This window comes from Raphanus sativus, chromosome 9 (genome assembly GCF_000801105.2).
Source record: "Raphanus sativus cultivar WK10039 chromosome 9, ASM80110v3, whole genome shotgun sequence".
Classification (NCBI taxonomy): Eukaryota; Viridiplantae; Streptophyta; class Magnoliopsida; order Brassicales; family Brassicaceae; genus Raphanus; species Raphanus sativus.
This window is the reverse complement of record NC_079519.1, coordinates 10,846,742-10,869,661: the sequence shown is the minus strand read 5'-3', so window position 1 is coordinate 10,869,661 and position 22,920 is coordinate 10,846,742. Positions and strand designations below refer to the sequence as shown.

General features: G+C 32.6%; 3 protein-coding genes across 7 annotated transcripts; 2 read left to right on the top strand and 1 right to left on the bottom strand.

Moving 5' to 3' along the window:
* Nucleotides 1-632: 632 nt before the first annotated feature.
* Nucleotides 633-3,400, top strand: LOC108823298 (heat shock protein 90-1). The gene is made up of 3 exons (XM_018596468.2): nt 633-891; nt 1,132-1,554; nt 1,635-3,400. Exons 1-3 carry the CDS (start codon nt 754-756, stop codon nt 3,189-3,191), a joined length of 2,118 nt encoding a protein of 705 aa, XP_018451970.2. The 5' UTR covers nt 633-753; the 3' UTR covers nt 3,192-3,400.
* Nucleotides 3,401-3,859: 459 nt separating this feature from the next.
* On the bottom strand, nt 3,860-6,628 carry LOC108828103 (protein REVEILLE 6). Of its 3 annotated transcripts, none has more exons than XM_018601674.2 (8): nt 6,278-6,628; nt 6,019-6,076; nt 5,735-5,858; nt 5,474-5,647; nt 4,680-4,793; nt 4,491-4,600; nt 4,323-4,382; nt 3,860-4,215 (listed from the first exon to the last, which is right to left on the bottom strand). In XM_018601674.2, exons 1-8 carry the CDS (start codon nt 6,577-6,579, stop codon nt 4,114-4,116), a joined length of 1,044 nt encoding a protein of 347 aa, XP_018457176.1. In that variant the 5' UTR covers nt 6,580-6,628; the 3' UTR covers nt 3,860-4,113. The 3 variants fall into 3 exon arrangements, with proteins under 3 accessions (XP_018457176.1, XP_056850411.1, XP_056850412.1); XM_056994431.1 differs by having other exon boundaries at nt 4,680-4,787; XM_056994432.1 differs by having other exon boundaries at nt 4,680-4,784.
* A 9,651-nt stretch (nt 6,629-16,279) lies between these two features.
* LOC108833615 (heavy metal-associated isoprenylated plant protein 13) lies at nt 16,280-21,204 on the top strand. Of its 3 annotated transcripts, XM_056995246.1 has the most exons (4): nt 16,280-16,843; nt 20,043-20,182; nt 20,438-20,472; nt 20,623-21,204. In XM_056995246.1, the coding sequence occupies exons 3-4, from the start codon at nt 20,461-20,463 to the stop codon at nt 21,013-21,015; spliced, it is 405 nt and encodes a 134-aa protein (XP_056851226.1). In that variant the 5' UTR covers nt 16,280-16,843; nt 20,043-20,182; nt 20,438-20,460; the 3' UTR covers nt 21,016-21,204. The 3 variants fall into 3 exon arrangements, with proteins under 3 accessions (XP_056851226.1, XP_056851225.1, XP_056851227.1); XM_056995245.1 differs by lacking the exon at nt 20,043-20,182; XM_056995247.1 differs by lacking the exon at nt 16,280-16,843 and having other exon boundaries at nt 18,570-20,182.
* The last annotated feature ends 1,716 nt before the right edge of the window (nt 21,205-22,920 follow it).

The window sequence follows — 22,920 nt, the reverse complement described above, 5'->3', positions numbered from 1 at the left end:
GTATCCAATCCAGGAGGAACTGATCTGATATTATCAAACCGAATAATTTGAAAACCGAACCGTATATTGGTATGGTTTGTTTCATAAAACTCGAATTCCGATTATATAAATTTGAACAGAAATTGAAACCAAACCAGATTATCCATACGACAGTAGGGTTTTATTTTTGATATTGTTGTTATCCACAAACTGAAGAAGTTGAGGAAAACCGAACTCAAATGCGGATGGTTAAAAAAATTGTGGACACATTTGGGATTAATCTACGAAACTAAGAGAAAATTGCATCATCCACTAATTAATTCAAAAAGAGAGATTGGGTTTTATAACTAGAAACCAAAAATTGTGTTCTAAAACACTAGAAACCAAGGCAAAGAAATTATAAAATTGAACCAGCGAAAATTCCCAAACCGGAAACAAGCAAAAGAATCTTCTGGAATTCGTTGCTCAATGCTCACAAAGACACCAAGGGTGGGTCCCCCAAGAAAACGGTTGCTTTCATCGAAAGAGGAGGATGTGGATGGTTAGCATCATCAGAACGACGACGTTTGAACGAACAATCGAGAATCCGCTCGTTTCCTCGCATTCGAAAAGAAGAGACTAGAACTTACACCTCTTATAAATTGCACATTATGCTTCTTGCCTCCTCACTTGCCTAACAAAAGAAAAAAAGCAAAGCAATCAATCTCATCGAAACGCTCTCTAAAGTTTTCTCTACGATCTTTGTTTCCTTTGTGAAAAACAGAATCGTTGACGATGGCGGAAGTTCAGATGGCTGACGCAGAGACCTTTGCCTTCCAAGCTGAGATCAACCAGCTTCTAAGCTTGATCATCAACACTTTCTACAGCAACAAAGAGATCTTCCTCCGTGAGCTCATCAGTAACTCTTCTGATGTAAGGACTCCTTAAACCTCTCCTCCGTTTCTTATTCTCCTGCATGTTCCTGCTGACTGTGTTCGATTAGGTTTAGCTTTGGATATCAACCATATATGCGTCTAGGTCTTGTGTCTCAATCATGTTCTGATTAGGTGATCTGGTCTAAACTAGAATTCATCATCCTCTAAATTATCTGTGTTTCATGACTTGTTGTTAAATACCAATAATGTTCTGATTACGCTTGTGAATATTTACTAGGCTCTTGACAAGATTCGATTTGAGAGTTTGACCGATAAGAGCAAGCTCGATGGACAGCCTGAGCTCTTCATTAGGTTGGTCCCAGACAAGGCCAACAAGACGCTCTCTATTATCGACAGTGGCATTGGCATGACCAAAGCAGATCTGGTGAACAACTTGGGAACCATTGCGAGATCTGGAACCAAGGAGTTTATGGAGGCGCTCCAAGCTGGTGCTGACGTCAGCATGATTGGTCAGTTTGGTGTTGGTTTCTACTCCGCTTACCTTGTTGCCGAGAAGGTTATTGTCACCACCAAGCACAATGATGATGAGCAGTACGTTTGGGAGTCTCAAGCTGGTGGTTCCTTCACTGTTACGAGGGATGTGGATGGGGAACCTCTTGGTAGAGGAACCAAGATCACTCTCTTCCTCAAGGAGGATCAGGTAACGAAGTCACTTTGAGGATTGTTGTTTTGATTATTGAGAGTTGTGTTTCTTATGAGAGTGTCTGTTTGTTTGTGCAGCTTGAATATTTGGAGGAGAGGAGACTCAAGGACCTGGTGAAGAAGCACTCCGAGTTCATCAGTTACCCTATCTACCTCTGGACTGAGAAAACCACTGAGAAGGAGATCAGTGATGATGAGGACGAGGACGAAGCAAAGAAAGAAACTGAAGGAGAGGTTGAAGAAGTTGATGAGGAGAAGGAGAAGGATGGTAAGAAGAAGAAGAAAATCAAGGAGGTCTCTCACGAGTGGGAACTCATCAACAAACAGAAACCAATCTGGTTGAGGAAGCCAGAAGAGATCACCAAGGATGAGTATGCTTCGTTCTACAAGAGCCTGACAAATGATTGGGAGGATCATCTCGCTGTGAAGCATTTCTCTGTGGAGGGTCAGCTTGAATTCAAGGCGATTCTCTTTGTTCCGAAGAGGGCTCCGTTCGATCTCTTCGACACCAGAAAGAAGTTGAACAACATCAAGTTGTATGTCAGGAGAGTTTTCATTATGGACAACTGCGAAGAGTTGATCCCTGAGTACCTCAGCTTCGTCAAAGGTGTTGTTGACTCTGATGACTTGCCGCTCAACATCTCCCGTGAGACTCTCCAGCAGAACAAGATCCTTAAGGTGATCAGGAAGAACCTGGTGAAGAAGTGCATTGAGATGTTCAACGAGATTGCCGAGAACAAAGAAGACTACAACAAGTTCTACGAGGCTTTCTCCAAGAATTTGAAATTGGGTATCCATGAGGACAGTCAGAACAGGTCAAAGATTGCTGATCTTCTTCGTTACCACTCCACCAAGAGCGGTGATGAGATGACGAGCTTGAAAGACTACGTCACTAGGATGAAGGAAGGTCAAAAGGACATCTTCTACATCACTGGCGAAAGCAAGAAGGCGGTGGAGAACTCTCCCTTCTTGGAGAAGCTGAAGAAGAGAGGATACGAAGTGCTTTACATGGTGGATGCGATCGATGAATACGCTGTTGGACAGTTGAAGGAGTACGATGGGAAGAAACTCGTCTCTGCGACCAAAGAAGGGTTAAAGCTTGAAGATGAGACGGAAGAAGAAAAGAAAAAGAAGGAAGAGAAGAAGAAGTCGTTCGAGAACCTCTGCAAGACGATTAAGGACATTCTCGGCGACAAGATTGAGAAGGTTGTGGTCTCAGACAGAATCGTTGACTCTCCGTGTTGTTTGGTTACCGGTGAATACGGATGGACTGCGAATATGGAGAGGATCATGAAGGCTCAGGCTCTGAGAGACAGCAGCATGAGTGGGTACATGTCTAGCAAGAAAACTATGGAGATCAACCCTGACAACGGTATCATGGAGGAGCTGAGAAAGAGAGCTGAGGTGGACAAGAACGACAAGTCCGTCAAAGATCTGGTGATGCTGCTGTTCGAGACAGCTCTGTTGACATCTGGATTCAGTCTTGATGAGCCGAACACGTTTGCAGCTAGGATTCACAGGATGTTGAAGCTGGGTCTGAGTATTGATGAGGACGAGAATGTTGAGGAAGATGGTGATATGCCTGCGCTGGAGGAGGATGCTGCTGAAGAGAGCAAAATGGAAGAAGTCGATTAAGAGAAGAAGCTTCGCCGTATGTTTGGTTGTTTTGAGAGTTGAGAGTTCTAGTAGTGTCTTGGTGTCTTTCATGGTCGTCTGAACTTTTGATGGGCTGGTTTGTCAAGTGTCTTTTCTTTTTTTTTTTTCGTTCGTGTCTGGTGCGTCTGTTTGTATTTGTCCTTTCCAAGTGAATAGTCGGCTAAAAGCTAAGTGAGTTGGTTTGTCAAGTTTCCTTGCATTATATTTTCGAAATCATTATTTTTGCTAGGTAACAACAAAACTAAACCCAGGTAGATAACGAAGAATTCCGGAATTTGGATTACAAAAGCAAAATTTAAAGCTGAAACAAGTCCTCCATGGTGGTCTCTTACTGCTAACTAGAGAACATTTCTTTCTCAATGGTGCAGCTGCACCGTAACCTCCATCACCACGGACAAAACCAGGCCTGCCACCACTCACTATACATTATACAATTCACAACTCAGACATCAACATATAATTTGAACACTGTGCAGTGTTTCGGCAATAGATTTTGTCTAAATATATCCGAAGCTTGAATTTGAATTACAGAGTTCTGTCTGAAAACTGAACTAGATAAGCTCGTTCTTAGACCACGATTTTGTTCATCACACTAAAAAGGTTGAAATGACACTAAAATATAATGCAAGGAGCAGGAGAGAGCTAAGAAACGTCAAGAGATTTGGTTAGAGATTGTTACATGCTTTAAAAACAAGTACACAGAAAGACGAAAGGTATTTTAACACTACACTATACATATAACATAAATTATCCAAAATATATAAGACTGCTCAACTCTCAGCTTCATCTTCTTAATATTTACAAACAAAACCCACAACACCAAACACTCTGCATTCTGTTAACCAAATCTGGGTTTTGCACCTGAGACGTTTCATCATAATCTTTCCCCTCTATATTAACTTCAAGTCGAGATTTCTGGTGGTTCTTTGTTTAAGGTTTTAAACACTCCACCATGATCATTTGCTGTCTCAGAGCCGATATCATACGACGAAAGTAGCCGTCTCTGTTGTCTCAAAATCATTAAGAGCTTTAAGGTTAGTTCTCTGAACTAGGGAGGGTGGTTTCTAGTTAAAATTTGTCTTGCAAGAGTTTGTGAAGGAAGATACTTACATGATCCTCAAAATCAGGGCTAGACAAGTTGATTGATAGATTTCTCATCAACAGTAGAACCTGCCAAACAAATAAAACAACCGATTAGATTTCATCATTAGTTCCCATTTGAGCCGACGTGGTTTCAATTAAGATTTTAATGTAAAACTGGAAAGACAAGAATCATACAGTGTCAACATCTATGGGGTCCATCTTCTTCAGCTTCCGAAGATGATTACTTGCATATGGGTCAAAAACACTTCCAATGAAGCTGTATACTTGGCCAAAGTCCGGCAAAACTGAAACAAAAGAAGGAGGAACTGTCTAGTACAAAAACGGTAAGCAAGGGAAACAGGAGACGTGTGTAACAACGTTTACCTCTTAACGAATGGCCAAGATTTCCTTGCACACTTGCGTCCTTGTTGGATCGTGGTCTTGGAGTATTTTCAGAGCTACTAGAACAGTTGTTATTAGCTCCTGCTCCTGCTGTTTCTAATCACAGCTGTGTTTAAAATGGCGAGCGCCTTTTGCGCCATGGCGCAAGGCGCACCCAGGCGACGGACCCATCGCCATGCACCCCCTAGGCGAGGGAGGGGTCCCTAAGGCGCACGCCATGTCCAGAAGGCGAGGTGATCAAAGGCGATGGCATGGCGCGCCATGGCGACTTAACGTAAACCGGTTTAAATCAGGTATCAAAACCAAACCTTAATTAATTACCAAACTTTAGACATCTAAAAAACTGAAAAATTGGAAGCTCAAACGTTAAATAACAATGAAAACCCTAGCTTCCTCTTAATAAAAGACAAGTTACAACTTAACAAAAGCATCGATCTCAAGTTTTTTTCCTTAACGTTAGTACTTTCTACTTCTGCTCTCGTATCATCGTATGTGCTTCTTCTTCTTATAGATTCTTGTGTTCCTTTGTCACAGGAACAGGAAAAGCTGTTAGAAGAGAAGGGAACAAGTTGGATAAGTGGCTTTCCCACGGTAGTCATCAAGGCGAGCGCCATACTGCGCCATGGCGCAAGGCGCAAGGCTCGGACCGTCTCGCCATGGAGCGCCATGCGCTATTTTAAACACAGAATCACAGTATTGAATAGCAATATGGTTCATTTAGAAAAATTTAGAGAGTAACAGTGACTGCTTGCAGATAACAATAATAATAAAACCACCTTTGGGCAGGGGTGTGAAGCTAATTGTTGGCACATTATTAGTCCAGGGAGCTGCGGCAGCAGCAGCAGCGGGTGGAGAAGTCATCAGCATGGAAGAAGACTCGGGCCTAAACATATAACTAGAGTCATTTGGTTCAGCTGTAGATTTAAGGGACCCCGGTACTTGAGGTTGAACTGCACATGCCGTAGAAAATGGCATCAAAAACAAAGTGTCTCAAATAAGTAAAACAACATTGCAGTTTCGAGCAGCTAATTAGGTACCGTTCTTGTGAGCATTCTGAGGATAGGGATGAGCGGCTTTCCTTTTAGGTCGAGGAGGAGGGAGATGTTCACCCGTTCCACTCTTTTGTACCTTGAGAAAGTACTTCTGAGCATGACTTCTTATCTGCGATACTTAAAAAAACCGTATAAGAAAACCACAATGGTGTTTAACAAGCTCATTTATCTAATGCTATAGATGATCTAAAGATTTACACTCTCGGTGTGATTAGCGACAAAAAGAAAAAAAAAAGCATGTAATAAAACTGCTTTAAAAGAAACAGAACCTGAATCACAGTCTTTGAGCCAATGAAAGCTTCAATCTTTTTCCAGTCTCTGTCAAACCTTTAAAAAAAAAAAACATATGCATAAGGGATATCAGATCATCAAGTACACAGTGGAATAAGCAATGAACAGTAAGCAAGAATCATTCATTAGAAATGGTGAAACCAAGAATATAATTAAGAAACCCTAATTCTGGGGACGCTCCTATTAGCCATTAACTAAAAAAGTGGTGAGGTGAAAAAGGATAATTAAGACTCTCACAGGTGAAGAGCTTCGAGGAACTTGTCGTGCTCAGGATCCGTCCAGCTCTCCCTGGACTTGGTAATGGTATAAGGCTTCCTTATCTTCTTGCTCAGATCTTCCTCCGACGTCGTCGCATCCACTGCGGTCGTAGGCGAGGAGGAGGTGGAGAAGGGTCCAATTGCAGGGACGGCCATAGTACCCTTCGGATCCAAGAAAGATCCGTCTGCAGGATTCATATTTCTCGACACCATGAAAGTTGTGTAAAGAGAGAAATGTGGAGGAGGAAGACAAGACGGCAGAGATATATACATATGTATCATACATATGTATGTATATACGTGTTTTGCGTACCGTGTGATCCTCTGAGGTCGGTCACTTTGCTCACACTTCTGTAGCCTAATTATATTGTGCCACGTGTTTGGAAATTATTTAGTTTCCTTTTACATATAGTTTTCTCTAGGCCTCAAGACTTAAAATCCGGATCTGCGATCTTATCTGATATTCACTCCGATTCAGTCCGGAAAAATCGATATCCAAGAAGTTCGGATCCGGATTCGGATAGTACTTCTAAGGATCCGGGTATAAAAATTTTAGGTCCGAATATCCGGATCTGAACAACCTATTATATATTTAAAATATAATTATATTTATATATGTATACCATATATAGTTTATATATAAAATAACTAAAATTTTAGTTTTATTAATTTCAATAATTTTTCAATTTTATTTTTTGAAAATAGTTTTAAATAGATTAAATAAATGGTTAATTAGATAGTTTTTAATATAATTTATAAATTTTTAATTTTTTTTTTAAAACTTCTGGACCCGGATATCTGCAGATATTCGGATCTTAGTCCGGATATCCGAACCCCGGATGTCCGGAAAGCCCAAATCCATGTAGCATTTTGATTCGGCGAATCCAAATATGTTAATACATCTCGGATACCCGATCTGTCTCACCCTTTCTCTGCTCCATTTTTGGCCATGTTTGGGAGAAAATTACATTTAGAATCAGATTTTGACTTTCCAATTACACTTAAAAATCATTTTCTATCTAAAATATAAACACTTCTACCTTTCAACTAAGCTAACCAAACTTTACATTATATGTTAATTAAATATCTAATATATTTAGTATTAAAATGTTGAAACCACCGAGAACTAAACACATGTTACTTTTTTATTATTTCAAAATTACTTTACCAAATCTTCAAATCCATCCTAATTGGCGTGTAACCGGAAACTTTTTGAATCAAACTCCATGTGACTCTGAAGGCCATGGGACACACGGCTTCAATCTCCGTTGAGAGGCACGTTTCCTGACATCCATTATTGGTTAATTACGCGGCGTGGCTTCTGAAATGGCTCCATAGACTAGACTTGCTGTCTATAAAGTCTGTTGGAACTCTGGCTGCCACGACTCTGTTATCTTAACCGATTTTGACACAGAAATTGTCGATGGTGTCGATGTCATCTCTCACTCCATCGGAGGCGTCGTGGTTCTTTATTACTTGACGCAATTACCATCAGAGCTTCCGAAGAGGTTTTCGTCTCCACCTCTGGTAGAAATGTCGGTCCCAGTGCTTTAACGGTGACGAATGTCGATCCATGGATGACAACAGGGAAAAATAGCCTATTTCAAATCCAACTTTTTTGGTCTTGCCTATTCCATTATGAACTTTGATATAGTGCCAATTCTATCATGAATGATGAATTCAATAAAATTTAAAATGTCTACACGAATTTTTATAGACGTGCACATATGTACATTGACTATAATGATGGTTAGTCAACCTTCTTATTCAGCTGACTAGATAGCTGACATGACATTTTCGTTAAAACGATGTTGTTTTATAAATATCATAAAATTAAAATTTGAGTCTTACAAACTTCGAATCCATTTCTTGGCGGATAAGTAGAAGCCTTTTATCCACTAAGACGTAGCCGAGACATGGGTTCGAAGTCTGTATGACTCAAAAAAAAGTTTGTGATATTTACAAAATGATGTCGTATTAATGAATTTCATGTCATCTATCCAGTAAACCAAATAATAGTTGACTAACCATCGTTATAGCCAATGTATATATATGCACGTTTGTAAAAATTCGTGTAGAAATTATAAAATTTTAGTGAATTTATGATAGAATTGGCACTATACTAAAGTTCATGATAGAATAGATACGATCCGGAAAATTGGGTTTGAAATAGGCAATTTTCCATGACACAGTCGGAGTCAGAACAATAGATCGTTTTTTTTGGCCAATGTGAAACTTGGAAACAGGAAATGATTCTTGTGTTATTGTTTACGGTGGACCGGATTTAGATCCGAATAAAATATATATGTTTGTCTACAATGGTAGTTTACTTTGTGGCGACAGTTACTCTTTTGTCTATGTGTATTGTAAGCTCGTTCGATCCGAGTTTGGTGAAAGACAAGATCGCTCTCTGTGACAGAAGAATCAACTCTAAAGCAACCAAAGGAAAGATCTCTAGGAAAAACGATCAAATCTTATACCAAAAAAATCTTCATATTTGCAACCTTGTCCATGTAATTTAGATTGTTTGTGATTTTCCCGATATTTTCCAATCGTGCATATTTCTTCTTGTATTTACCATGAAACTTTAAAATGTGTAGTCTTATTTGCAACCTTTCTCATTTTTTGCTGTTTGGTCCTTATATACTTTGGTTATTCTCAAGTGTATCCCAAATTTTCAAAACTGAATATAAATCTTCGTAAATTACCCTCAAACTTTCAAATGTGCATTTCAGCCTCTAATTTATGCACATGTATATGTAAATACACTATGAATACCTAAATGCACACTAAAAGGACTAAAATAAACTAAATCAAGGGGGTTAAACCCATTAAAAACACTACAAATTACAGCTCCACAATTGTTTTAAAGTAATAAGATATTAACCATCTACATTCGTCTCTCTTTGCTCCACAATATTTTACTCTCACACTTATGATCTATAAACAACCATCCACATGTTAGCCCTGTTCGTTTGGTTGCCGCCGGTTTCAGCGTCAGCGTCGGCGTCGGCGTCAGCGTCAGCGGCTGCGTCAAACTCGTTTATTTGATGTTCGTTTCATAGACGCCGACGCTGACGCCGACGCTGACGCCGACGCTGATTGTTGTTCGTTTCGAAGACGCAGGAAATTGACGCAGCCGCAAAACGCAGACGCATGACACTGTTTTGGGTTGTTCGTTTGATTGACGCTGCGACTATTTTCATTCATTCATATTTTATTTTTAAAAATTTGTAAAATTGTATTTTAAATAAATAAAATGTAGTTTAAATATATTTACATCTATAAAAATATTATGTTTAATTGGTAATAAATTTTTGGTCAAATATAAATATATAAAAATATTTGATGTCATAAATCATAAGCTAAATAAAAATAAAAATAATACATCAAAATATTTTATAATCATAATCAATCTTAACATAAGTATGTATCTTTTTAGACATTTCTAAATATCGGGTCAAAAAAAAAGAGCAAAATGAGAATAAACTTCAAATCAAAATGAGGATTAACACGTGGACGTAACTTCTTATAACCATAATTAACTTTTAAATTACTAAATCATGATATACAACCGAGCTGATATAGTTTCATTTTAATCAAATAATATGTCCGAGATACTTCGGCCTAAATGTTACGTTCTTATGTGATAGGTAATTTTTTAACCTAAAATATTATTTAAAATAGAGTAGTTCATCAATAAACAAATTATAAAATTAACCAAAAAAGTTTAAAAAAAAATTAAGGGCCAAAGAATTAATTAGATCAAGAATATATATTTTACTTTTTCATACAATATTTTTAAACAATTTTCATATAAATTCACCATATGCAAGTTTTATCCTTAGTATATATTGTTCTCTAAATCTAAATCTAAATTTTGAGAAAAAATTATTCCCATTTCTTACAAGTTGAGTAATAATAATAATACATAGTATTTTTAAGTAATAGAGAGATTGTCCATAAAAAGATTATTGGCATTTTTAACATGATATGAAGATATTTTTGGTTTCTTTTTGGGATTGATAAAAAATTAACAGATGACACAAACAAAGGAAAAAACGATAGTAAACGTTAGTTGCCACATGTTTCACTCCGTACACATCACTTCTTGGTTTCTGTCTGTACAGAGAGATACAATAACAAACACCTAGCTTTTATGGCTCAAGCTTCATCTGTAGTGTTGACATTAACTACTAACAACTACCTCAGCTTGAACAAACCCATCACCCGAGGGAAACTGTGTGTCTGAGTATCTAGGCATGTGTCTGAGGAGCCTTTGCTCTGAGCAAGCCATTGCGTAAAGAGACTGCGATAATGACTCCCCCGGTTGAATCATCTATACACAATACAGATATGTAACAAGTTATTGATACATAAACATTTCGATAAGAGCAAGCAACATTGTATCAGTGCAAGCTTACCTCTGTGGATAAAGCAGGATTAGCATTAAACTCCATCCTCTGCTTTTCTATACACAACTTTTTTTTGTCCACAATCCACATGATCTAAATAAATTAAAATACGATGCTGAAATATTTAAATTTATAAGACATCAACTATCTGCATCTACACCTCTATACTTCATAAGTTTTCATTGACACAGATTCCGATTGGTAAGGACTTTCGCTTTAGACTTTGGCTGTAGAGATATTGATTTTAAAAGTTGTGGATGTTACTTTCAATGCTTTTGAAAGTCTGATTGGTACCAAAAGCTTTACAAATTGTGAATATTATAAAGACATATATTTCAAGTATGTACACAATAATACAAATTCTGGAAAAATGCAAAATATCGAAAATAAAATATGAAAAGACTATTCAGAAAGACAAAAGTTCATTTTTAGTTTTATTTGTCGGTTTAATAATCAAAAATCACATTAAGCAGTAGAAAAATTGAAAAAAAATTAGAAGAAGTTGTTGAGCTTCTGGAATTTTGAGATACATATTATAACGCATTTTGAAATAATCTAAATAATTTTTTCCGTGTTTCCAACTCAAATTAGCTCCAAAATTGTAAATTTCAAAAAAAAAATTCTTCTTATTAAAAATTTATATTGCTTAAATTTATTGGAAATACTAATGTATTGGTAATTAAAATTTCATATGTTTTCTTCAATAAAAATCCTAAACACACACATCTTTTCAAACATCGGGAGTATTATGTAATTTAAAACTAGAAATTAGTGAAACTTTATCAAAATTGTATTTTATTTATTTTTGTCATAAAATAATAAAACAATAATTTATGTTTGTACAAGAAAAAATCAAAGTTGAAATTTAATTTGATTTAGTTTAATTTTTATTGGATTTTATTTTTGTTGTGTTACATATTTTTATTTTAATTGTTTTAGTTTTTATAAGAGAAAGAAAGAAACTTGAAAAATGCAAAAAAAATCTTCACAGCCATCTAAAATCTCGTTTATCTGACTTTAGAACAAACAAATATCCCTTAGACTATATTTGATAAGTGATTTTGCCACATGTCCTCTCTACAATCATTCTCACAAAAATAATATGACATGGCTAATAAAATTGATGACATGGCTTATAGATTAATATGACATGGCTTATAGATTAATATGACATGGACAATTACATTTAATGTTAATTTATATTTTTGGTAAACTTTTTAAAATATGGTAACAACTCATATATTACATTTATTGTCGATTTATATTTTGAAATGTTTTTAGAATATGGTAATAATACATAAATCATCATTAAAATAAATATATTCAACTATGGAATCTAAATTTCGAAATATCATTTAATTATTTATTTTAAAATTATAAAATTTTCATAAAAAATGTATACAATTTTTTAACAAAATTATAAAATTAAATCGTAAATCATTAGTTTCTTATATATATCTACAAAATTTATAAATATTGTTTAATTTTAGTTTTTTTTAATTATGCATTTTTTACATATTTATTTAGTATATTTAATTAAAATAAATAGATAGAAAAATATATCTAAGATTAGAATTTTAAATATATACATGCATATTCTTAAATATAATTTAAAATAAACAAAATTGTTTTTATCTTTATTTTTATGTTTAGTTAAATCAAATTTATACTAAAATATTGATAAGAAAAGAAAAATTTACAATATTAATAAAAAATCGAAATATAATTTATAATAGATAGAAAAATATATCTAAGATTAGAATTTTAAATATATACATGCATATTCTTAAATATAATTTAAAATAAACAAAATTGTTTTTATCTTTATTTTTATGTTTAGTTAAATCAAATTTATACTAAAATATTGATAAGAAAAGAAAAATTTACAATATTAATAAAAAATCAAAATATAATTTATATTTATCTGTTAAAACATATTTTAAAATTTTTTTACTGTACATGGTGCAGGAAGACACCTAATTTAAAGAGTAAATAGTTAACAGTTGACGGTTGAAAACTGTAGAAAGTTTAGAGGTCGATTGTTTGCAGTTTTTATATTGGTTTTTGGTTTTTGTTTTTTAAAAACTACATTTTTGTCCAATCAAGATTTCTGAAAAAGTGATTTCCTACAATTTAGAAAAACTAAAACTGATATTATTGCCAATCAAGATTTTAACAAAAGAGATTTCCTATAAAATAGGGAAACTAGTTTTTAGATGTATAACCAACTTTTCAATGAAAAACCAAAATCCATGTTTTGTTGGTTTTTAAAGATATGCACGACCATTTTTTTTGTAAATATATAAATTCAATATATTAACACTACTTAAATGTATACGTTTGTTAAACTCTAAAATCCTTACTTACGTATTTTTCTTTTATTATTTATATATTAGAATTTAATATGTGGGAAAATATATCTTTGACCAAAATTCAGTAATTGAAAAACAAGTTAATTTTTATTTTTCAAATAACAAATTTAATGTTTGAATACATTTTAATAATAAAATATGAAAACTATTTTGTGTTGATTATTTCTTAAATTCGCAATCATAATATTTTGATAAATTTTAATGATAAATTTAAAATTTCTATTGAAATTTGCTACATTTTACTGAAAATATAAATCTCAATAAATGTTATTAGTATTTTTTTGCACTGTCTTAAAATAAATCCTCCCATTTTGTAAAAAAAAAAAATAGTAATTTTGAAAAAGAAATTTCAAACTAAAATATACAAATCAAAAACCAAAAACTAAAACTAAAAACCAAAAACCAAAAATTAAAACGAAAAAATCTAAAATTTAAATCTGAAAACTAAAACCAAAATCTAAAATAAGAAACCAAAATCTAAAAGCTAGAAACAAAAACCAAAAACTACTGAAACAATCATCACCTTAGAAAAAAAGTTGAAGGTTAAAGTCTGATTGGTTTTGCTTTGACTTTCACGACTCTAGAACATTGTAAAGCCCCAACAGTCTACACGCTAATCGGAGCCACACTCATGATTTACAAACAACCATCCACATGCCATCTGCTTCTTTTTGTGTCTACAACTCTTTTGTCAACAATCACAGATGTTCTCAATTTCTTTCTCTACAACTCATTTATAATTTATGTGTTCACAACTCATGAATCCACATATTTCTCTATTAACAATTTATATGTCAACATTTTATTTGTTAACAAATAATTAATCCATAAATTTACTTTTTCCTGCGTTGATAAGTTATCCTTCACGTAATAGCGGCCTTAAGTACAAGCAAAGGAAGCACATGCTTCCAGACTCTATATAGCATAATTATATTTCGGCCTTAAATTACATATAATTTTTAGTAGAATAGTTGGTTAATTGTTGTAATGGTTGCATATGAGGTCAGTGATTCTAATCAACCAGCAACTTTTTTACTTCTCATTTCGTAATAAGTTCATTTTTTTCTTTTGCTTTGTTAATTTTGAAGTGTCTTAAATCTCTATGCACCAGTAAAATACCAACAATCATTAAATGGTACATATGTATTCTAGGATAATTATGTATTCATAAAGGAAAAAAAATTGAGTTCAGAAACTACTATTAATATGAGCAAAGATTTGTAAAGTGATTTATTCACATAATAATATACAAATCCTACAACATGTATGTACCTCAATATATTTTTTCACTTAAGTTCTTTGCTTTCTTCGAGTTGATTCGTCCACAACATGCTTCAAGCCCATTATTGTTTCGAACCGGACATGTCTTCGCGATACTTTGTTTACTCTGTTTTTCATGTTGGTTCTCTCCCAAGTCATCTGACTTACATCATTATATGAATGCAACTTTGACAAAAAATTAGAAGAAAAAAAGATAAATACAGAAAGAAACTTTTTTAATCGTCTGATTAATTATGATATTACAATGCTGAGAAATATTACATAGAAGATTATACAACCGATAATTCTACCATCATATGAGAATATATGTCTGATTGCGTCACTCCGAACCGTCCTATGAAATCCATGTTCGATAATATGCCTTGCACCATGCTGATCTCTTGTAATCATTTTTCTTTATAATCTGCATAATTTGTGTTTTCTGTGGTTTGAACCTAAAACTTCCTGGTGTAGAAGTATTAATGAACCATTAGTTAAACCACTGGACTATGAAGCTTCCAAAAATATAGAAAGAAACTCATTGAGACAAATATTTGTTTCATACCTTAAAAGCAAATATTATTGGCTAGATTATAAAGATATTAGTGATGCAAACTCTTTGCTCTTCCCAGTTTGGGACATTTTCAAATGAGTTATTCTTGGAGTTACCCCCTAAGATGAAAAAGTAGATTCACCAACTAATAAGATTTAGTTTTTTATATTCAGTATCTTTAAAAAAAAAAATGTTGCCAAGTTATATTACCTTTTTAAATAAAAAGGTAAAAATAGTTGTAGTTAAAAAAGTATTTTAAATACTTTTAGCACCGTAATCAAAACATTAAACACTAAACCTTAAATCCTAAACCCTAAACTCTTGGATAAATCATAAACTCTTAGATAAATCTTAAACTCTAAATCAAAAATACTAAACACTAAATCTTAAAAACACTAAACCCTTAATCGTAACCTTTAAACTCTTGGATAGATCCTAAACCCTCGGGTTTATAGTTTATCCAAGAATTTAGAATTTGGTGTTTAAGATTTAGTATTTAGTATTTAGGGTTTAGTGTTTTGCAGACGGCGTTAAAAATATTTTAAAAATTCTTTTTTTTAGCAACTACTAATATTATTATTTATTTTTGTCCAAGGATATAGGGGTTATAATTAAGGGTTTAGTATTTTTTTAAGATTTAGTGTTTAATATTTTTTGTTTAATGTTTATGATTTATCCAATGTTTTTTTACCTATGGATTTTGGGGTTAAGATTTGGGGTTTATGGTTTTAACATTTAGGGTTTAGTGTTTTGCTAATTTAGGGTTTAGTATTTTGTTGACGGTATTAAAAATATTTTTAAAAATTTACTACTATTTCTATTTATTTTTAGCTTTTTATTGTAAAACATAATATAACTTGGAAATGTTTTTTTTTTTAATATTGAATATGAAATAACAAAATCATATTGGTTGATGAATCTACATATTCAAACCCTATGGAGTAAACCCAAAAATAATTCTTTTCAAATTCCCACAGTAAGGTCTTGTGTAATTTCTGTACCAGACTATATTCCAACACTAGGTTGTTGCTGGAGGGTTAAAACCAAAAAAAAACAACAACGAAAAGTACATTATGGGTTGAATTTTTCTTCTCTAAAGATGTGATGTTATGATCGCGAATGTTATTGATATATGAAACACACCCACACCGGCGTACACGATGTGATTATTTGTGATGTTGAATATTTTATAGAGTACTCATGGGGGTAGAGTGTCATTCTCTAAAACAACTATCTCGATTCCCATCTCCTCCCTCCCTCCTACGTCACTTAGTTTTCTTCTGAACCGGTTTGTTTTAGTCAAGTCTATATCTATTGCCTAATATTTTTTCCTTTCTTCTAAAGACTTAGACGTGTATAAATAGACATGATCACTTCTCCAAAGCCAAGAGACAAAACAAAAGCCTAAATTTAACTAGAAACCTTATCGCTGCCGGCACCTCCTTGAACCCCCATGTCCATCCATCACGTCGCCTCAACTGAGACAAGAAGAGGAAGCAAGCCGAGAGGCTTCAATCTCAAACAGCTAGAGCTGCTTCCCTCTGCCACGAGGCATGGCCAAGCATCATCGGAGGCTGCCTCCTGCTCACCGGAGCCAAAATCCGGTGCCCACAAACTCGCTGCAAGGAGTTGACAGGCAAAAACTGAAACTTATCAGACTCACCGTAAGTCAGTAAACCATGGGCTATCATCGTAACCCCTATAGCTTCACCTCGGTTGCCTTTGGTAAGCCGCAATCATTGCTATGGATGAGCTACAAGGAAGTGAATCAAGCCTTGGGCCACGTCTTGCGTGTCATTACCTACTCAATCGTGAAATCATAGCTTCACTCCCATCCTGAACCACCGTGCCATTACCTCTAATCAGCCATCATTTCGGATGGGACAGCACTCCTCGTCTTCTCCATTTTAATATTCCCCATCTTATAATTCGTGTCTGAAACCAAGGTGAGGACCTTTCTCCATGACGATTTGTTATTTCTTCATTCATCGAGTTTAAGGTTAAACCGAGGTACCTTTTTTTTTTGCTATGAAAACCGAGGTTGCGAATCTTTACAAATAACTAGATTTTACATGCGTTTTTAAATGGGAAATAGGTCAAAAAAACTCTGAACTTTTCAAGAATTGCCAAAAGAAACATGTACATTTGTCTGGTCAATAAAAAACTTACGATTGACTGATCAAATTAGCACACCGTTAAACGAGGGTTAAGACAGCGTTAACCCAATGTTAACTGTTGGCGTTAAGTGAAACGACGTCGTTTCATTTTACACGATTTGAAAATAAAAATCGGTAGACACAAGGGTTCGAACCCAGGTTGTTTGGATCAAATAGTTAGGTATTTTAACACTAGGCTAGTGGCTCATTCAATGTAGAAACAAACACGTTTAGTTTTATTTGGTATTGATTTTGAATATAAAAAATTCTCTAAAAAATTTAAAAGGTCTTTAAAAATCCTAAAAATTTGAAAAATAAAGAATTATTTTATAAAATTAATTTTGAAACTGAAATGAATAAAATTTTATTTTTCCTTTAAAAAATCAAAAATCTTCCATAATTTTCATTTTAAAAAAAAATTCAAAAAAAAAATCATTTTAGGATTAAAATTTTTGAAAAAAACTAAAAAAAATCGAAAATAGCAAAAAAAGTTATAAAAATAAATTCGAATCTGAAAATAATCCGAATCTATAAAAAAAAATTTTTATTTTTTTATTTTTTTTCTAAAAATGCCCAAAAAGAAAATTTTCATTTTTCAAATTATTAAAAGAAAAATTGAAAAAATAAAATAATTCAAAAACAAAATTCAAAAAAGTGATAAAAATTTTAAAATCTGAAAACATATAATCAGAAACTATAATAATAATAATAATAATAAATTATTTTTTATAGTTTCTGATTATATGTTTTCAGATTCGAAATATTTATAACTTTTAGATAATTTTTTTATATTCAATTAGTACCAAATATAATTAAATGTGTTAGTAACTTCATTGATTGAGCCACTAGCCCAGTGGTAAAGTACATTGTTATTTGTTCCAAATAACCTGGGTACGAACCCAGTGGTCGACTTGATTTTATTTTCAAATCATGTAAAACGACGTCGTTTCATCTCATTTCAAAACGACGTTGTTTTACTTAACACCAACATTTAACGATGTCATTTTTTCTGTTAAATTTGCTGACGGCGTGCTAAATTGGCAAGTCAACGAAAACAATGTTAATTAATTCTGAAGTCAATGAAAAGTTTGTGTTTTGTTTGACCAGTCCATATGTCGAGGTTTCTTTTGGCAATTCTTGAAAAGTTCAGTGTTTTTTGGCCGATTTCCCGTTTTTAAATCGTACTCTTACCAAATTTAATTTAATAAAAATTAAAATATTTAATAATTTTTTGTGTGTATGCCAGTTTGATTTTTATTTTTGGTGATCGATGTGTTCATCTTCGTTTTAGGTAAAGTTGTTGTATTTAAAATATAGTATGCTCAACTTTTTAAATTTATGATACTTGTTAAATTTTACTAAAATGATGATTATTGAAAATAATATTTTATCTATTAGATAATTTAAATATTTTAATTTGTATTTTAATTTCATTTATTTTCTGAAAATAAAAATGAAATACTATTTATTAATAAATATTTTGGTAATAATTATTAATATAGTTAATTATTTAAACAATAAAAAATTTGAAATCTAAGATTTGGTATAGTAGAATAGAAATACAAAATAATAATTTATCATTTTATGGTAGACCAATCTAATGTTTAATGGTGCATTGTATTAAAAATGATGTACTTTCTAAATAAAGACCAAACTACTATTAATGAAAACTCTAGCTAGTGCTGGGCAAAAAATCCGAACCCGAAAAATCAAACCGAACCCGATCCGAAAAAGTAGCACCGAACCCGAACCGAAATTGATTAAATATCCGAACGGGTTCAAAATTTCGGTATTTAAAGAACCGAAACCGAACCCGATCCGAACCGAAATATTTTGGGTACCCGAATGTATCCAAAATAAATTTATATACTTAAATATATACATTACTTTTATATATAATGTATATTAAAAATATTAAAAATATATAAGATACCTTTAAATTTTCCAAAATACTCGGAAAATATATGCAAATAGTCAAAAGTAAATGTTTAAAATAGCTAAAGTATACTGAAAACACCAAAATAGTTAAATATCTATTGATTATTTATCCAAATATTCAAAGAAAACCAATTTATATGTTAAATTAAGTTATTTTGACATATATGTTATGAAAATTTATATGTAATATATTATCTTTCTTATAGATTTTGAAAATTTAAAGTATATAATAAATTTTGAAAATTTAAAAAAATTTTAAATGGGTTATCCGAACCCGAACCGAACCCGTAAAGATCCGAACCGAACCCGAACCAAAATTTAGAAATATCCGAATGGGGCTGAAATCTTTGACCCCGAAAACCCGAAACCCGAATGGACTGAACCGAAACCCGAATGGGTACCCGAACGTCCAGCCCTAACTCTAGCCATAATATAAATCAGTGTCATTTTCATAATATACCAAGTAACTCAAAAATTATTTTTCTATGTTGATTTTGTGTTAATAAGATAGATGCATATATGTAATAGTTCATTATAACTTTTTATCAAAGTAAAGAAAAATATAACCAAGTCATCTTGATTTGTGATAAATGGGTTTCAACTGGAACTTCTGTATTGGGTTGGATTTGCCTTAATCATCTAACCGTGCTATTTTGATAGATTAGTTATGTATCCGATTCATGCATCATGAGATTTGTTTTTGGTAATAGAAAACTTTTAAGATCTATACAGTTATAAAAAATAAATAAAATAAACAATAATCTTACTTTAAAGTATATCCTGGATTTATATATTCTCAAAATGAATAAGAAAAATATCAAGTAACCAAACAGAAATTAAAATCCAAGATCATTAAAATAAAAAAAAATTTGTGACTACATTCTCAGTTTGATTCCAGTATCCAGTGTTCGTTTGGATGTTTTTTTTTTTTGCTAAATTATAAATATTTTAATCATGTTATCTAATATTTTAATCGTTTGGATGTTATACAACTTATATCTAGAAAAAAATCTAGAGAACTTGCCTGACAAGTTCTTACGTGACCATATAGGTCAACAAGGTCACAAATCAACGTAGGCCAGGTCGTCTACGCGGACAAAAGAGCAGTTAGCACTTCTCCCGTTGCTTTCGTCGTTGCGTCGTTACATTTGTTTTACTTTTTAACCACATACCAAACAATACTAACTATAAGTAAGTATGTAAGTTAAATAAAGATTGACCCCGTTACTCTTTTAATGGTCGTCGCAATGCTTTTGGTATATGGTCGTCGCGTCGCAATGCTTTTGTTATTTAGAAAGAGAAAAAAATGTGGGGTCATAATATTAGATTCCTGGTAGTTTCCTACGCAATTTCTATATAATAGATATCTTCATCAAGAAGGTTCAACATCTCAAACCAGACCTCATCTTGTTCTTACTTTAATAAATATATCGGAAATTTCTGCAGCTTTTTGCTCGTTGTCTTCAGCCATGACCGCTAAGGTATCTCTTTCTTTCATATATTTCTATCTGAAAATAATTATATTTAACTTGGTGATCTTTGATTAATCGTTATATATAGAAACCATTTAGTCAAATTTATTTCATAAATATAAAATTATAGCCATACTGATCTCAAGTTTAAAATTACAGAAAGCTGTGTTGCAATTGAGTGTCCACGAAGAGAGAATCAGGAAGAAAGCGTTTGTGACCGTTTCTCGATCTCCAGGGGTCTCTTCGATAACAATGGATGACAAAACCGGGAAAATGACAGTAGTTGGAGAAGTTGATGTACCGGTTCTCGTGATGAAGCTAAGGAAACTGTGTAATGCCGAAATCGTTTCGGTTGAAGTTGTTAAACCACCTGAGAAAAAGCCTGAACCGGCGAAACCGGATCCAGCTAAACCGGCTGAAATTGTCGCCTATCCGGTTACGCATATGAACTACTCGTACCAGTATCATTCTTCTTATGCGAATTCGCATTATCAGCCATTCGGCAATTCTAGAGTTGTGGTGGAGGAACCAAACACTTGTGTGCTTATGTGATTTAACTAGCTAGAATTATTTTTAAAATAATGTTAGTTGTGCAATACTTAGTTTTGATGGGAGAGTGTATTTTTGGTGGTACTGTGCAATGTACATTACTCATATGACCTTAGAATTATGTTAGTTGTGCAATACTTAGTTTAAAATCCACATTAATTCATAAAATATACAAATTACTCATTATTGTTATTTTCATAGTGTTCTCGTATATGATCAATTAACCAATTTCGAAATCAAAAAAGACTCTCTTGATTTTTTTATCTGAAGATACGAGTTAAATTTTTTGAAATCAAGTATTTTCATTTATTGCCATTTCACGATTGGTTGCAGTGCCGGTCTTGCATCTCTAACCGATTAGTTGTCATGTTCATCTTCAATTATCATGTTATGCATTATAATACATATTGTCATTATATCATGTAATACTTCTTTTTTCCAATAACGTGACGATCCCCCGCCAAATTTTTATGGACATTTTTTTGGTGATCTTAGAGGCTGAGGATAAAATCTACATGATTATTGATATTGATTTATGGATTAAAATATGTGTAATATTTATACTAGCATAAGACCTGCGCTTTCCGCATGGTGAGTTTATATAATAAAAATTTTAAATATATAGTATTGACAAATTAAATATGTATATATGTTTGAAATTTTTTTAATATGCGTACAATTATGTTTTTATATAATCATCTATATGTTTGACCGCATTTGTAATTGTAATTGTGGACCGAAATCTATTTTGAATTTATAATGAGTTTGATCGATTTGGGTTTAAATCTTTTATCACCTTGTTAATACCTATAAAAACCACAATGTAGTTATCAAGTGAATTTTTATTACAAAAACAGATTCTATAATTTTTTAATACTTTACTTTAGCATCACTAAGAAGCATTTTAATGGTTTTAGAGCCATCAACTTAGTATTGTCTCCAGAATCAAATTATTTTAACCTTAGTCTTCCGCAAATTTTTTTGAAGGGTTTCAACGGAACGACTAAATTGATGCAGCTCATTTTCTTACTTTAAATTGTTAGCTGAATATATATATATATATAATTTGAATATTTATTAAATAAAAATCCATATTAATACGATTTATGATCATTTGTATCTTGCTACGACAAAACAAATTAAGGGTCACAAATTTTTTAAAGTGAGATTTTAAAATTTGTAAATATAGTTGTTTTAAAAAATTCAAAATATAATATTTTATTATTATATGGTTAATGTGATTGTTTAATTTTTTAATAATGTAAAATTAGACAAAAATGAAGAAGAATACAAAAATTGTTATCAAATATTTATCATTCATAATCATTAATTGTCATATATACGTTAATCATATTAGGTGATTCAGTAGCTTTTATTTAAGGAAAGTGTAAAAATATTATTTTGTACACTATTTATCAATTTGATAATTAGTTTAATAAAAAGTATACCATAAATTAAGATGGACGAACCTATTTTCTAAGAATTCTGAATTTCATTTTCATGGTGACACGTGACTACAAAATAATGTTGTAAAGTTTTTCAATTAATATATAAGGGATATTTGCACTTATTAAAACTTACCTTAATTCACATATAAATATTATAATTGTTTACCTTGGTGACCACGTTTTTCCATTTTACATATGGACCTACCGTGATACAATTATTTCAAATTATTTTTCAAGTACGAATATCTTTTCTACTAATAAAAGGAACACATAACATAAATATCCATGAATGTAAATCTTCTTATGCGTATTTGGGTAACTCTCATTTATGAATTAAATCACTATCATCGACATTAACTACTCCTTAAACCGAACATATTCAACGGTCAATTCGTTCGGTTCAATTGAAACCCATGACTTATTATCAAACCAAACGGAACACAATAAACAAACCAGACAC